This window comes from Neopsephotus bourkii, unplaced genomic scaffold, assembly GCF_033783945.1.
Source record: "Neopsephotus bourkii isolate Nb327-2 ecotype Australia unplaced genomic scaffold, CSIRO-AGI_Nbou_v1 NB_1183, whole genome shotgun sequence".
NCBI lineage: Eukaryota > Metazoa > Chordata > Aves > Psittaciformes > Psittacidae > Neopsephotus > Neopsephotus bourkii.
This window is the reverse complement of record NW_026901668.1, coordinates 1,269,010-1,283,580: the sequence shown is the minus strand read 5'-3', so window position 1 is coordinate 1,283,580 and position 14,571 is coordinate 1,269,010. Positions and strand designations below refer to the sequence as shown.

Sequence of the window (14,571 nt, the reverse complement as noted above, 5' to 3'; positions counted from 1 at the left end):
TACAAGACCTTTTGACGTAAACTTTTATTTCTGAAATGAGTTAGCCTCATTTCATTTAAATTTCTTTTCAGTAGGCCAGTGGCTAATGATATTTCTCTCCTTTAAGATGCTGCATGCAGGACTGCCTGAGCTAAACAGCATTCAGGATCTGAAGTATGTGTATGATAACCTCCGTCCTCAGGACTCGGACCTCCAGGCAACAAGTTACTTTACAAGGTAAAACCAGAAACCTTATGTCCTTCAGGCATGAAGCAAAGCTGTCAAATTAAAAAAAACAAAACAAATCGAAACCAATCGATAAAAAAAAAAAAAACAAACAGAAAAAACAACACAGCAGTTTTTCTGTTATGTTCAAAGCTCCTAATCAGTGAAATTACACAAAAGGGTAATTGGTCTTCACATGTTTGCTTTTGAAAAGTCCATTTCTTATGCACATTATAACCAATCTCAAATTTCTGGAAGAAACAGTTGTGCATTTGAGGTGCCTTTGTAACAAGTCGCTTATTTAGCACCTAGAGATTTGTTTGGCTTTTATGTTAGAACCACCCTGACTTACATCTTGTCAATTTTGCTCCCTGCTTTTAAAGCAGCAGCTACATGCAACAGGATTTGGACTGCATAAAAGGGTTCAACTTGCTAGTGGTCTGAGTGAAGACCTGGAATTCCTGCCTGTTAGTCACTTTTCTGTTCTTCTTTTGACCTGTGTTGCCTCAGGCAAGTTACTTTTCCTGTTAGCCACAGTTTCTTCATCTGCAAAATGGTACTGATTCTTCCTTTTAAGCACTAAACAGACCTTGTGTGAATATAAGTATGATCAAAGTTTGATTTGTGTAGGATGATGAAACTTTTCACTTGTTTGTGATAATAACTGTATATGTGTATAAAATCAGTTTCAGGCCAGGCCTATGCATTGCATATATTTTCAACTGTTGATGTGATTATGCTCCAGATGGAGCCAGTGGAGACTGCCTGGATTTGGAAATTCACTTTTCCATTCTGAACACAGTACAAGAAAAAAAACTCCTTATCAGAGCCTGTCCTGTGCAGCACCATCATTTCCCAAAGACAGTGTATGAATTCATGCATCCTGGACACACAGGCAAAGCAAGCCAGACTCTTCCGACCTTCAGTTCTGGTGCAACTGCAGGGCACATACGCAGTTCACAGCACTGGACTTTGAGTGAAGGGCTCCTTTCAGATTCAGAGCCCTAAAAGAGCCTGCTATAAGGCAGCACTGTTCTTTGTACATGCAAACTGCCCTAAGGCAAGAGCAATCCCCCTACACTTCAATGCAGCCGGAGGGCACATTGCAATGAATAAATGAGATGAAAGCTTGAACAGCAGCTGAGCTGTTGAAAGCTTGAACTGGCAGCTGAGCCAGTTATTACAGAGGCCTATATGAAGATTTTGGGTGATTTGAATTGTGCTATTTGCATGTTTCCTTTTTGTGTATTAGAATCAGAAACTAAGGCGGCAAGTTCAGAGAAGGCTGGAACAGAGGCCTAGAGAGTTTAAGGAAGATTCTTTGAAGACAAAGAGGAATTTCTCAAACAAAACTATTGTTCAATTACTTTACACGCAGCACAGCAAGAAGTTCCTTCTCTTTTAACACTTGTTTTTTCATATGCTTTCACTCTTTCCCCTTAGCAAGATTGTTTTATTTTAAAATTTAATTACAGCTTCACATTTACTGTCAACTCCTACCTTATCTTTTCCCTTAAAATTTTACGTATTCCCAAATGATGGGCTTATATTTCCACTTCAAATAAGAAACATGCAGTTTCTAATTAAATTGTAAAAATCTTGATTTTGTCAAACAGTTTAGATGGTTATATCTCTCTCTCATGGGTAAAAACCCCCCAATTCATTTAATTAGTGAAAAAATACTAGGCTATACATAACAGACAGGGAAATGTGAGTCTTGAGAGTGAAAATTGCATTAGTGTCAAGGAAAGCTCAGAGCTAGTGCCCAGTGCTATTCTGGAGGTGGAGAGGATCAGTATGTATTGCAGTTGGGTAGGACTAAGGTTATAGATAGGGCTAATATCACTGCAGTCTTGCTTACCTGGAAGACTAATGATGAAGGCTGGGGTCAGGACAGAGCTCTAGCTCCATGATCTTTCTGCTAGTTGGGCAAGGTGATTGTGGTATTTTGAGGGTTAGGGTGAAGGAAGTGAGAGACATGAGAATTTGGAGTGGGAATTTGCCTGCAGTCTTTCTCAGCCAAAGCTTGTGGAATAACTCCTGGCATTAAGATGTCACTCAGTGCTGTTTTGGAGGTAGGAAGAGTTAGTGTGCTTTGTTGCCTGGTAGAGGTTCATATTAAGGTTAGGAAATCCTGTTTAGCCCAGACTGACTATAGGTAGAACTCAGAGACCCGTATGTCCTTCTTCCCACTAGGTATCTTGATAGGGTTGGTGTTAAAGAAATGAAGGTCTTCAGAGTGGAAATGCCATTCAAGTCCTGCTTACTGACAAAGCTAGTATCATAGTGCAGATCTGTACAGTGCTGTGGGCTCTGTTATTTGAAACTGTATTTTCTGCTAAAATTATTTTTGTGAACTCCAGAGCTATTGTTCCAATTTCCTTTGAATGGCTGAAGTGCAGATTTGTTATTGTCCACAGAGATTATTACATCCCGTAGAAAAGTCAGATATTGCTAATGTTCATATTTTATTCTTTAATAGTCATACTGTATGTTTGTATTATATATCCTAATTTGCAAGACAAAAGTCTCTTATCATTAGCTCATGAATTTCCATGGATCTCATTTTTTTTTGAGCCTTTTTTTTTTCCTAATGTCTATTCATGTTTGAACATAATTTATGTTAATTCACTGCATCTGTTAACTAACATTTCTACATGTTTAAACATAGGTAGGACATCAGGCTTCATGTTTAGTGTATTTTAACTTCTGGAAAGTGTATCCAGGTGCTTTTCAAAATAAAATTGTAAAATATATAATATAAATAAAATAATTCCTTCCAGTACCTAAAGAGGGCCTACAAAAAAGCTGGCAAGGGACTTTTTGTAAGAGCAACTAGTGATAGGACAAGGGGGAATGTCTTTAAACTGAAAAAGGGTAGATTTAGGTTAGATATTAGGAAGTTCTTTACTGTGAGGGTGATGAGACACTGGCACAGGTTGCCCAGAGAAGTTGTGGCTGCCCCATCCCTGGCAGTGTTTAAAGCCAGGTTGGACAGGGCTCGGAGCAGCTTGGTCTAGTGTGTGGTGTCCTTGCCCATGGCAGGGGGTTGGAACTAAGTGGTCTTTAAGTTCTCCAACCCAAACCATTCTTTGATTCTATGATAAAGACTTTGGGAAGGCCTGATAGTTGGATCCATGCAGAACTTATCCCTCTGTAAAAGCATTTTCTGACCTGCACCCAGAAATGTTGAGGTTTTTGTGAGCTTTACCTATATCATCTTTATTCCCATCCTTTAGAGAAAAAATTTCCATATCTCCTTGTTATACAAGATGTCAGGGTGAGAAAAAAATCCAGTTACACACTTCTCATGATCACTCAGTAGCTTGGTCACTCTGTAGCTTATTCCTGTATCTACTTTTCAAGCTGCCCTTAGAAAGTTAAAGGAGGTTGAAACTTCTGGTTATTAGCATAACTTCCAGTAGCTCCCAAATCCTTTGCAATTTGTAGTTCCTTTTTCTCCATAATTCCAAAACCACTTTATTGTTTTTAAAATGTTCTGGACAAGGCGTGTGGCCATTGGAATGTTAAACACTGCCAACAGAAAGTTATTTCTTGTCCTAAGCACAAGGTAGTTATTGTAATATTTCAGATTCAATCATGCACTATATCTGCTATAAACCCCAATCTTCTGCTAGTGGAAATACAAGAACAGTATTTCTCTGTGTTTCTGTAGGACTAGGTTGCCTTTAGCAATTATCTGAGTTTGGTTTGAGCAATAATACTGACATTGCCTCTACTGTTGTTTAAAAGAAACATGAAATGATGAACAATGTCACAAATATTCCTGGCAAAACAACGTTAATTTGTTCTTTGCCGTCACCTTTTGAGCCAACAGAATAATGCTAATGGAGTTCGAACTGTAACGTACTGGCCCCTTTCAGGATTGTAGAGTGTTCTGTGTTTTACCAAATTCCTTTACTCTCATTCTTGATTTAAGGCATGTTCAACAATCTGTGGTCGCATTTGTGTACTGTGTTCTTCTCACATAGGGTCAGTTCACTGTTATGAACTGACAAGCAGCAGTGTTAAGCCTCACAGCTTACAGCCTTCTGGAAGGTCATACCCTCAGATCGTAGATAAACAATGCACCAATTGAGAGTTAAACAAGAGTTTCTGTATTTGCTTGTCAGTTCTGTGCACCTAGTGCCAAATGAAACATTGTTGTCTCTCCAGCATCTGCCCTGAACTCAATTTGATCCTTGAAACTCAGTTTGTTCCTTCCCCTCCCTCCCTTCCTCTTCTCCTGACAACATAGTTTCACCAGAAACTGGAAACCCATCTTACCTCTGGATATAACTTTCCTCTTTGTTTTCTGCAGATGTCTTCAAATGTCAGCATGGTGTGTCATACTGGCTGGCATTTTGAATGTGCCTGTAAAGGGATGTATGTTTAGAATTATTTTTAAGGGATTAAAATTAGTCTAATGCAATGAATAGAGCTGATTTCAATTGATTGCAGTATGCAATCTAACACACTCATAGAAACCTATGAATAAGAGATACACAGCCGATCTGACAATTACTAGAGAAGCGCCACTGCATATTAGGAGATGTCCCTGCCCATGGCAGGAGGCTGGGAACTAGATGATCTTAAGGCCCTTCCCAACCCTAACCATTCTATGATTCTATGATGTTCAGCAGCCTGTTTGAGGGGAGTGCTGTGTGGGTCAGCTGCTGCTTTTACCTATTTATTAACAGAACTATTTGGTAGGTACCTGTCATTGCCAAGGTGAGGCATATCCACAATGCAAATCACAAATGCCCACAGTTGCAAAACTGGACAATTCACAGTAACTCCTTTCAAAACATGACGCTGCTCTCAAACTGATCAGCCAATATCTGTTTCTCAGGTGGCTGCAGACACTCCAGCAAGAAATCTCTGGAACAGCTGAAACACCAGTGAAAGCTAATGAGTTCTGAAAGGGCACAGGCAAAACTACAGTACTAAAATTTCTTTCAGTCACATTCAAGTAATTTATAAAGATATTGGTATATGTGCCTCAAAGGAACAGAAGGCAGACATCCTCCTTGAATTTATGTTATTTGAGGCATTCATACTGTTGTATGAATCCCACATGCCACCAGTTCAGGGGCAAGGAATGTCTTCCTTCCGTCCTGGGAGAGGCACATAGGAGCACTGTAGGGAAACTGGACTGGAAGATGCGCTGAAGGAGAGTACCTGATGTACTCAGCCCATGGGATCAGAGTTAGTCTGATGCCATCAGGAACAATAAAGAAAATGATTCTGAAGTTTGGGGTGAATATTTATTCTTACATATATACCAAAACTAAGATAAGTCAGTAATAATGAGTGTATATGTTCTTAAAAGGCTATGGAGAGAGGCTGGTGTGTCCAAAAAGCTCTAAGCACCAGCCCTCTGAATACCTGCCCCATAAGAATGTCTAATTCCTAAAAATCAAGGCACCAGCTATCACTAGCCATTCTTGAAAATGTTAGCCAATCCTTTAATACATCTCTGTTTACACAAGCAGCTAGCCAGTCTGTGCGTGTTTTACCTGATGCTGTAATTTGACAGTCCTGTGGAAAGACTGAGGCAGATCTGAAATTCAAAGTCACTCCAGCAGGTGGAAAGTGGAAAGTAATTACTTTTCAATAATCCAGATATTTAACTCACTGTTCTGAGAAATAGGTCAGGAACCAATCTACGTGGTAAACAGATACTGTCTTGTGAAAAAAAATACTTTTCCTGCCTGAAAACTGTGTGTTAGCAATGTTATTGTTCACAATCAATGTTACTTTAGTTAATGGCAGTTTTCTGTCCTTCTGATTAAGCTGTGCTTTTGATGCCCTTTGTACAGCTCACTTTAGTTTTTCCATCTCCCACCATTAAGCTCTAATTCTCTAACAAGCTTGGGCTAGCAGGCTCTAAAATAACTGAAAAACTGGGATGGTAAAGGCCTAGGGAGCAAGAGCATCCCAGCAACAAATACCCGTGACCGTACCAGCTTCTTCTCCTATAGCTAAACTTAATGTGGCTGTAGAGAAAAGAAGGTTTATGGGGATCCTGGAGAGTTCAAGGAGAAAGTTCCACCACTGATCCATCGGATGAACTTTAAAAATGCTAGCAGAAAGGGTAATCAGGTACGACAATGTGATAAACTGAGTCAGCAAAGTAATCCATGCCAAAAATGAACTGCAAAATTTAAAAAGACAAGACACATGGGGTTGATGTACCCCACTGGTCCATGCATAGTTAGCAACCAGCTTTTTGGAGGCTGTGGGAAAGAGGGTTTCCTTAAGCCAGTTTGCCTTGAAGGTAAGTGCAGAGAATCGTAATACAGTTGTTCTACCTCGCTGTTAAGACATGCTCTGAGATGTCATCAGAATAGCAAAGAGGCCTTTTCAATTCTTTGTTGATAACATGATGTAAGGATTGCTTAGTGTTCCCTATTCTAACATAGAGGACAACATACAGAGAAGACAGAATAGCAAGAGAGGGAGAAAATAGCATGTACTTCTGGTTTTATTTTATTTTAAATGTAATGATTAAATTAACTCACAGGGAAAATCTTCAACAATGACAACAAAAGCCTCTATTTAGGTTTAAAGTATGTCATTAGCAATCTGGATGTTAAAAGTATTTTAGAAGCTTAATGGACCCATGGAAAAAATAGTGGTATTCTGCTATCAGCTGCTCTGCACAGTGATGATATCTGAATTAATACTAGTTTATAAGCGGATGCATGCTTTATGCAAATTAAAATGCACTGTATTTAGCTACAAAGTTAACATGCCCCTTATAGTAATTTTGCAAATTCCCTAGCTGCTTTGCTATAATGCAGCCCAGTTGCAGTTTCTATAGCCTAAATTATGTCTTAGTGACTGAGGAAGTGTTTAAACTAAGCATGGAATTAAATACATAGGAGAAAGTTCACCACAGATGCAACCTAATTAGTCAGCACTGAACTAATTCTGTACTAATATTTTGAAATGAGATTTGTTTTCTTGTTTTCCATTTGAGTGTTAATTTGTGTCATTTATTAAATAGTCTCTGTGTTTGTGTTTCTGGATAATGTAATTAATAATTAAGATAATTAACAGAATCAATTCAAAGATACCTTTCCTCCTGTTACATTAAGAAAAACACATACATCTTTCCTCAGTTTGGTATGCCTAATTGGTGTATGATAAATTCACACAGTATTTTGAATGAGATCTCACGTGGGGGGAGAGGAGGGAGGCAGGCTGGGGAGCTATCTGCAGGTAGGATGTTCTTTTAGGTACAGTTGCATTTATGAAGCTACAGACTTTAGCCAGAACATCAGAGATCATGAAAATTAGGCTAATGTGATGAATGGAGTTGATTTCGATTGATTACAGTAAGCAATCCAACCCACTCACAGAAAACCATGAATAAGAATTTAATTTAAAATGACAGTTGAGTCATTTGCTCAGCTTTGAACAGGGGATGATGAAGGTGGCTAAGGGTATTGTCAGCCTTGCAAGCTAGTTAGATACAATCCAAAACTGGAAGAGAAAAAAATAAAAACAAAAACCCTGTAGCAATTTGGTAAAGGTTTGCTGCCATATGGCCTGACACTAGTGCTCTGTTGTTCTTTAACATTAGAACCTATCCAGAACATCTTCTGAGAGCCATAGAAATATGCAGGGAAACAGAAAAAAAGGTAACATTGCAGTTAAACAGATCTTAACCATCAACTGAATTCAGGAGGGCAAGTGTTTTCTAATGAGTGCTACATCTTACTCTTCAAAGACCAGTGATTATCTTCTACTGCTATTTCTTGAGTTCACTTTGATGTTAAAACACATCTGCAGTACATATCTACATGTATATCTAGTTATATTTTTATCTATTGTGTCTTTTCTGATGAAGGATTTTTAAACTCCAGGAAATGAGAAGTGTGTTCTGGCACCCCTTGTACAGGGGTGAGATGGTGGATAGATAGGTGGAGAATATTTCTCTCTTCTGTTTTTTTCATCATAAGCAGCTCCACAGGGATAGAGCATTTAAGAACTGGGTAGAGGATTTAGCAGCACATCATGCAGAGCTAAATCAGAAATTGGATGCAAGAGCCTTGCACAGGCACGTGTAAGTCCGTGTGAGGTTACTGCTAAAGAACTCTCTCCTACCTGTCAAAGTGAATACACGTTGTTCTGTCCTGGAACTCCTCAAAACACATATGGAAATGTTCTGTCTGCATCTGTTGTCCAAAAGAAGGCTGATTGTATCCAGCTCATGAAGAATAACTACCCCAACATAAGCCATGAGACATGCTATGGCAAGAGAACTCCTTTAAGCAGTTGAGTTCAAAAGCTGGATATGCTGCATTGCCGTAAATAGTGATGACTGGCATGTACAGGGCTACATGTTTGTGTGAGGTAGGTTTCAGAATTTAGGTTTTTTGGTTCTTGCATCCCAGGAAACCAAGGATCAAGAAATGGAAACAAAATATCTGTAAATAATACCTCTTTTGTTTGTTTGTCCTTCAGGAAAATAAAGGAAAGTTTGGAGTGCTTTCCTGTTAAACTCAATAACTTGATCCACACGCTTGCACAGATGTCAGTGACAGGCTCTGCAAAGCCTCCAGCTCCAGAGACGGTCCCCCAAGAGTGGATGATGTTGAATGCAGAGAAGTCAATTGCAAGAGCCACCATTTTGGGGTTCAACAAAAAGTCTGACCCCGTATGTATTATGTTCTTTGCTTGCCCTCATTTGCTTGGTCTTTGATGACTCTTCTGTGAGCTTATATGCTCCCCTTCCTCCTTTATAGAAGATGTGCTTGTGCCATGTTAAAGGGATCACAGGATGAACAGCAGTTCCATAAGCAATGATCTACAGGAGAAACAGAACACCAGCCAGTTAGCTATTAGCAGGGAGCCATTAAGGAGAGAAGTTCATGCCCTATAGTGAAGAATAAATCAAGAGCTAATTAAAGCATCCAGAAGGAAAGCATGGCACAAAATTAGGAAGCCTAATAGAAATAGGAGGCTGTTATGCGACGCTTTAATGGTGCACTATTAGTTTTCACACACTGCAGTGATCTTTCAGTGTTTGAATTGTATGCTATCCAGGCAAGTTTCTCTTTCTATACAGCAAAGACTATAAATTACAAACTGAATTCTCTGGAACTTGGCAGTATATTAAAGAAAGGTTTTTCTTTGTTAAAATCACCTTGTATTTTCTCACGAACTTTTTTTTTTTTTTTAAATGTGCCTTTCTGATCATTTCTCTTTTTGGTCTCTCCCTTTTCCCCAATACAGCTGTACCTCGTCCAGGTGGTACAGACCTGCAATGTGGTCACTTTTGTGGAAAAATCATTTGACCAGTTCTCCAAACTTCACAGCCGTCTCCAGAAGCAATTTCCATCGTGTGCCCTCCCAGAGTAAGACAGCGTATTAGGGGATGTTATTCTGCTATTTAGTACTTCTCTCTGTGCACAGATGAAAATGTGAGAAACGTACAGCAGGCATATTTTTAGAAACACAAAGACAACGTGACATATTCTATCAAGCCTTCTATTCAGTCCCAGAAGAAACTGAATCATAGGCCATTGTGGCAGTCTAACTTTTACATATTTTATTGTTCTTTTTTTAATGGGATGAGAGGGGGGGAAACAGCTTGCACCTGACACAGCTATTCCTGAAATAAAAGGGTAAGTGGTATTGACTTCATTAAAGGCCAGTAAGGCTTCTTATAGTTTTTATTTTCTGCATGATGCCGATCAAAACACATAGCAAAGTCCATTTATTAAAGCAATGTAGGAATATTCACAGTGGGTTGGAACAGAAACAAACCAGTCTCTGACAGTGGCAGGCATGATCAAAAAGATGCACATACTTCCCAGCTGAGAAATATGTAATAATCTTATTAAATACTATCCTGGCCCCAAACCCTGATACTTTGTGCCTTGCAACATTCAGTTTAATATCTCTAGAAAAACATGCTATCATTAGTTGTAATAATTCTGAATGTTGTATTTTAGCCATGTGCATGTCTATTCCTGCTTTTCATATTCTGAGACTCATTTCTTCAGTTTCCTGAGACAGTGAGTCCCACAGTTTCTTTCTGTCTTACGTAAAATAGCTTTGCCTTATGTAATGACTGTCCATGGCTTTGGTAATACGAGTGGAGTTATATGTTCTACAAATATCATATGCATTTTACTGCATAGACCATTGAGAACAAAGTAGTCCTCTCTTAAACAGTTATGCTGTCTTACCTGATACAAGGCCCTCTTCAAGCTGAATCTACAATAAAACATAAAGCTGGCCAAGAGGACAAGCAGTTTACTTGAACCAAGCTGAGATTCAAGAGATAGGCTTGAAAAATAGACAGATCTTAGAGGTTTGACCTGAATTAAGGAGCCACAAGCAATACAGTTTTGACTTAAAAAATAACGTCCACAAAATTCAGATCCAAATTTGATATCCCCCCCAAGCTCGTGAGAGGCATCCACATAACCACATAAATGGTTTCAGGTTAGTTAATTCTAGAGGATCTTTTCCTGCCTGAGGGGGATTTTAATTGTCCTCAGGTTGACTCCTTATGACTGGCTCACATGAAAGGTTTTGAAGCAGCTGGAGAGAATTGTAATTTCACAAAACACTGGAAGTGCTAGAATCATGAGTTTGATTTGGAGATACTTGCACGCTAACTATTAAGTTATAAAATAAAATGCTTAACAAGTAACTATTTATGATTTTTTTCCTGTGGTGAGAAAGCCCTTTGAAGGAAAATACAAATATTTTTTTAGAAACACATAAACCTCAGAAACCCTGCAATGAATTTGAAAATTATTACCAGCCATTTTTCAGATTTAATAAAATCCCTCACAACATTTTCACTGCAAAAGAGAGTTCCAGGACTTACAGAGAGTTAGTCTGAGTATACCAAAGCCCTGCCTAAGAGCTCCAGAGCTTTATTGCCATAATTCAGTCCCAGCAGTAACCTGTCACTGTGTGATCTTTCCTCAGGACTTCGTTAAAGTAATTCATTTTATGATGTTTCTTTACATGTATGTTCTTTAATTTTAAAGTTTTTATCTGTTTCCTAACAGAACTTTATCAGTTTGAGGCTTTTGATGTATTCCAGTTTTTAATCTAATAATAAAGAAATTATTAGTTTAGAGGAAGCTATTACTGAAACTACCGTACCATATCAGGATATTTGTCTGTATTGCAAAGCTCCAGCTCTGGCCAATGACAGATACTTCAAAGGAAGGAAAAAGCCTTGTTCCATAGTGTAACCACAAGAGCAGTTTGAAGATGTATGATTTAAAAGGAAAATGTCTGATATTACTAGAATAATTAGAACTGCTAAAAGAAATTATTTGGTTACTGCTTTGTATTGATTCGTGAAATTGTATTTTTTCATGTCTCGTTAGGAGGAGACATCTCATTATCACACAATATGAGTCTACTTCATACAAGTACTAAACACTGGCTGTATCTCAAGAAACTGATTTCAAAAGCTCAGAGTTCTCAGTGTCTGAAACATTCAGCCCATTTTTATAAGACAAAGCACAGTTGCCCCAAGCAAGCCCTTGCACTTTAGCACCTTCCCTCTTATTTGTTTCAGACAGAGTATTAATTGTGTTCAATTTTTTTTTTTAAAGCCAAAAATCTTTTCACCCAACAAAGCATTTAAGTGACATAATTTGCTTATTATTAGCTTGATGAACACAAGATGTTCTTCAAGCTGCTAAGAAGGAAATGGAATCTGCTATGCAGGATGACTGTGCGTGGTGCAAGTTTATACTTTTCTGATCTATTTAAGGTAGATACAAAGCTCAAAGTCATCTTGGGAAGTTAACCTTTTCTGACACAAGTGTTCACAAGTGCAAAGTCAGTTTCAGTCAAAGGCGTAAGTCAGCAAAAGCATGAAGGCCTTTTAAAGAAGGTTCCTATTGTCCTTCACTGCAGCAGAGTTATTGGCACTGTCAGTCCGCAGTTTCTCTGCCCTCTCTTTGGCCACTGTGCTAAGGTTGCATCTTCCGAGGGCCTACATTTTACAGCCAGAGTCCTCTCTTTGTGTTATACAGCCTAATTAATTTTAAGCTGCTTCCAAACAGAACCTCCCTTCCGTCTCTTGAAAGAAGTCCTTTTTGTGCCCCAGAGGAACCCAGAACATTCACAGGCTATCTATGTGTGCCAAATGACCTGGACTATTTTTATCTGTGCAGCTCTTATATGTCATGGTCCTGGGTCATATCACTTCCCCCCCCCGCCCCATTATGTGCCCTGCCACTGTAATTTTGTTAGGCAAGAATTGCCTCTTAATATTCATTATTACAGTGCCTAACTGTACCCTGATCTTTCAGTGATATAGGCAAAAATAATCGAGAGGTCATACATACATACAGTGTGCTGTTATCATCCTACCCCCTTACTTTTTTAATTGTAAAATACATTGCAGTTCTTCTGCACAGTATTACACAGCTGCCTTTCTAAAGACTGGCCAAGTGTCTCTTTTCAGTATATTGCATGCTACGAGGCTCTTTACTCATTTGTCTGAAGCTTCCAGGGATCTCTTGAGATCAAGTGGATAAACAAGGTTGTAAACAAGACATGGTTAACTATTTACAGTAGTGGTGTAACATGAAATACACCTAGATCAAAACTTCCACCTTTCTATTTCACAGAAGAGTAGAGGACATAAAACATAATATTAGTTATGAGCCCCAGTATAACCAATCCATATCACAAAATGAACATGGGGCAGCTTCAGTGTGCGCTTGCAGCCCAGAAAGCCAACCGTATCCTCGGCTGCATCAAAAGGAGCATGACCAGCAGGTTGAAGGAGGTGATCCTGCCCCTTTACTCTGCTCTCATGAGACCCCACTTGAGTATCGTGTGCAGTTCTGGTGTCCTCAACCTAAAAAGGACATGGACCTGTTGGAACAAGTCCAGAGGAGGGCCACGAGAATGATCAGGGGACTGGAGCACCTCCCATATGAAGATAGGCTGAGAAAGTTGGGGCTGTTCAGCCTGGAGAAGAGAAGAGACCTCATAGCAGCCTTCCAGTATCTGAAGGGGGCCTATAAGGATGCTGGGGATGGACTCTTCATTAGGGACTGTAGTGATAGGACAAGGGGTAATGAGGTAAAACTTAAACAGGGGAAGTTTAGATTGGATATAAGGAAGAAGTTCTTTACTGTAAGGGTGGTGAGGCACTGGAATGGGCCCAGGAAAGTTGTGAATGTTCCATCCCTGGCAGTGTTCAAGGCCAGGTGGGACAGAGCCTTGGGTGACATGGTTTAGTGTGAGGTGTCCCTGCCCATGGCAGGGGAGTTGTGAGTAGATGATCTTAAGGTCCTTTCCAACCCCAACCATTTTATTTCTATGATTCTGTATGGAAGCAAGCAGCAAGTAAAATGAAAAAATATGATTCAAGTGAAAAAAAAAAAAAAAAGGTTTTGGCATTGTCAATCACCAAAGCCTTTGAAAATTGACATCAGGCCATTCTATGATTATGTGGTTTATTTACTAAACTGAAATGAAATTAATCTTAATAAAATTCAGCATGAACATTAGTAATATTATTGTTAGTGCTTTTGTTGGAATTGATTTTAATTTTGTGAAAATAATTTGTTTTCATATACTGTTTTTACTATGCTGGCTTCTGAAATTACATATGGGATCAGGGACCTGCTCTGAAAAGTTTATCTATACTCTAAATAGCTGAGGTAAAAAAGCAAGCAATGACATATTCATAAAATGTCACATTATTACTGTAAGGCTTTGGTATTCAATATTCTATGGTGAGGGTTTGCATAGCGTTGAGTCCTGGGCTGAGATTAGAGATCTCATGTGCTGTAAACAGTGCAAAAACTGGGGAGGGTAGTGGTTTCCTGGGATCATAAAAAGCCAATTATTTGGAGGTAGTAAATGCCATGAAATGCAAACAAGTGCCTTTTGGGGGTTTTGAATCTTTATTTTTTTAATTCATGATTTAGACAGAAAAAGAGGTACAGTATGAAACAGAATATCAGCAAATTATTGGAAGAACCAGAGTCAGAGGGTAAACAGTCCTCTGGACACTGTACATGTCCCCTGGCCAACCTGCAAGATCTCTTAGAAACTGTTAACTTACTTTATTAGGTAGAGCTGGAAATATTAACAGCAAATACAGTACAAGAGTTATACTTACAAATATTCTTGTTTTGCAGGTTTCCCTACTCGTGGCATTTACCTTTTACAGATCTTGAACATAAAAGAGTGAAGGATTTGAATCTCTATCTGAAACAGCTATTAAGTGGATCCAGGAAACTGGCTAATGTGAGTACTTCCTGTATTTATTTCATTTGCATATGACTTTCAGTAGCATTGTACCAAAAGATTCAGGAAGCTTCCAGTGGCCTCATTTGAAGAAAAAAAGTGAAA

General features: G+C 38.9%; 1 protein-coding gene across 3 annotated transcripts in view; it reads left to right on the top strand.

Moving 5' to 3' along the window:
- Nucleotides 1–14,571, top strand: part of PIK3C2G (phosphatidylinositol-4-phosphate 3-kinase catalytic subunit type 2 gamma) — a 210,475-nt gene that overhangs the window by 155,329 nt on the left and 40,575 nt on the right. For all 3 annotated transcript variants that reach the window (XM_061363896.1, XM_061363895.1, XM_061363897.1), the window contains exons 26-29: nt 107–216; nt 8,680–8,872; nt 9,451–9,572; nt 14,358–14,466. In XM_061363896.1, the coding sequence (XP_061219880.1) occupies nt 107–216; nt 8,680–8,872; nt 9,451–9,572; nt 14,358–14,466 (534 nt within the window). The remainder of the gene's footprint in view (nt 1–106; nt 217–8,679; nt 8,873–9,450; nt 9,573–14,357; nt 14,467–14,571) is intronic.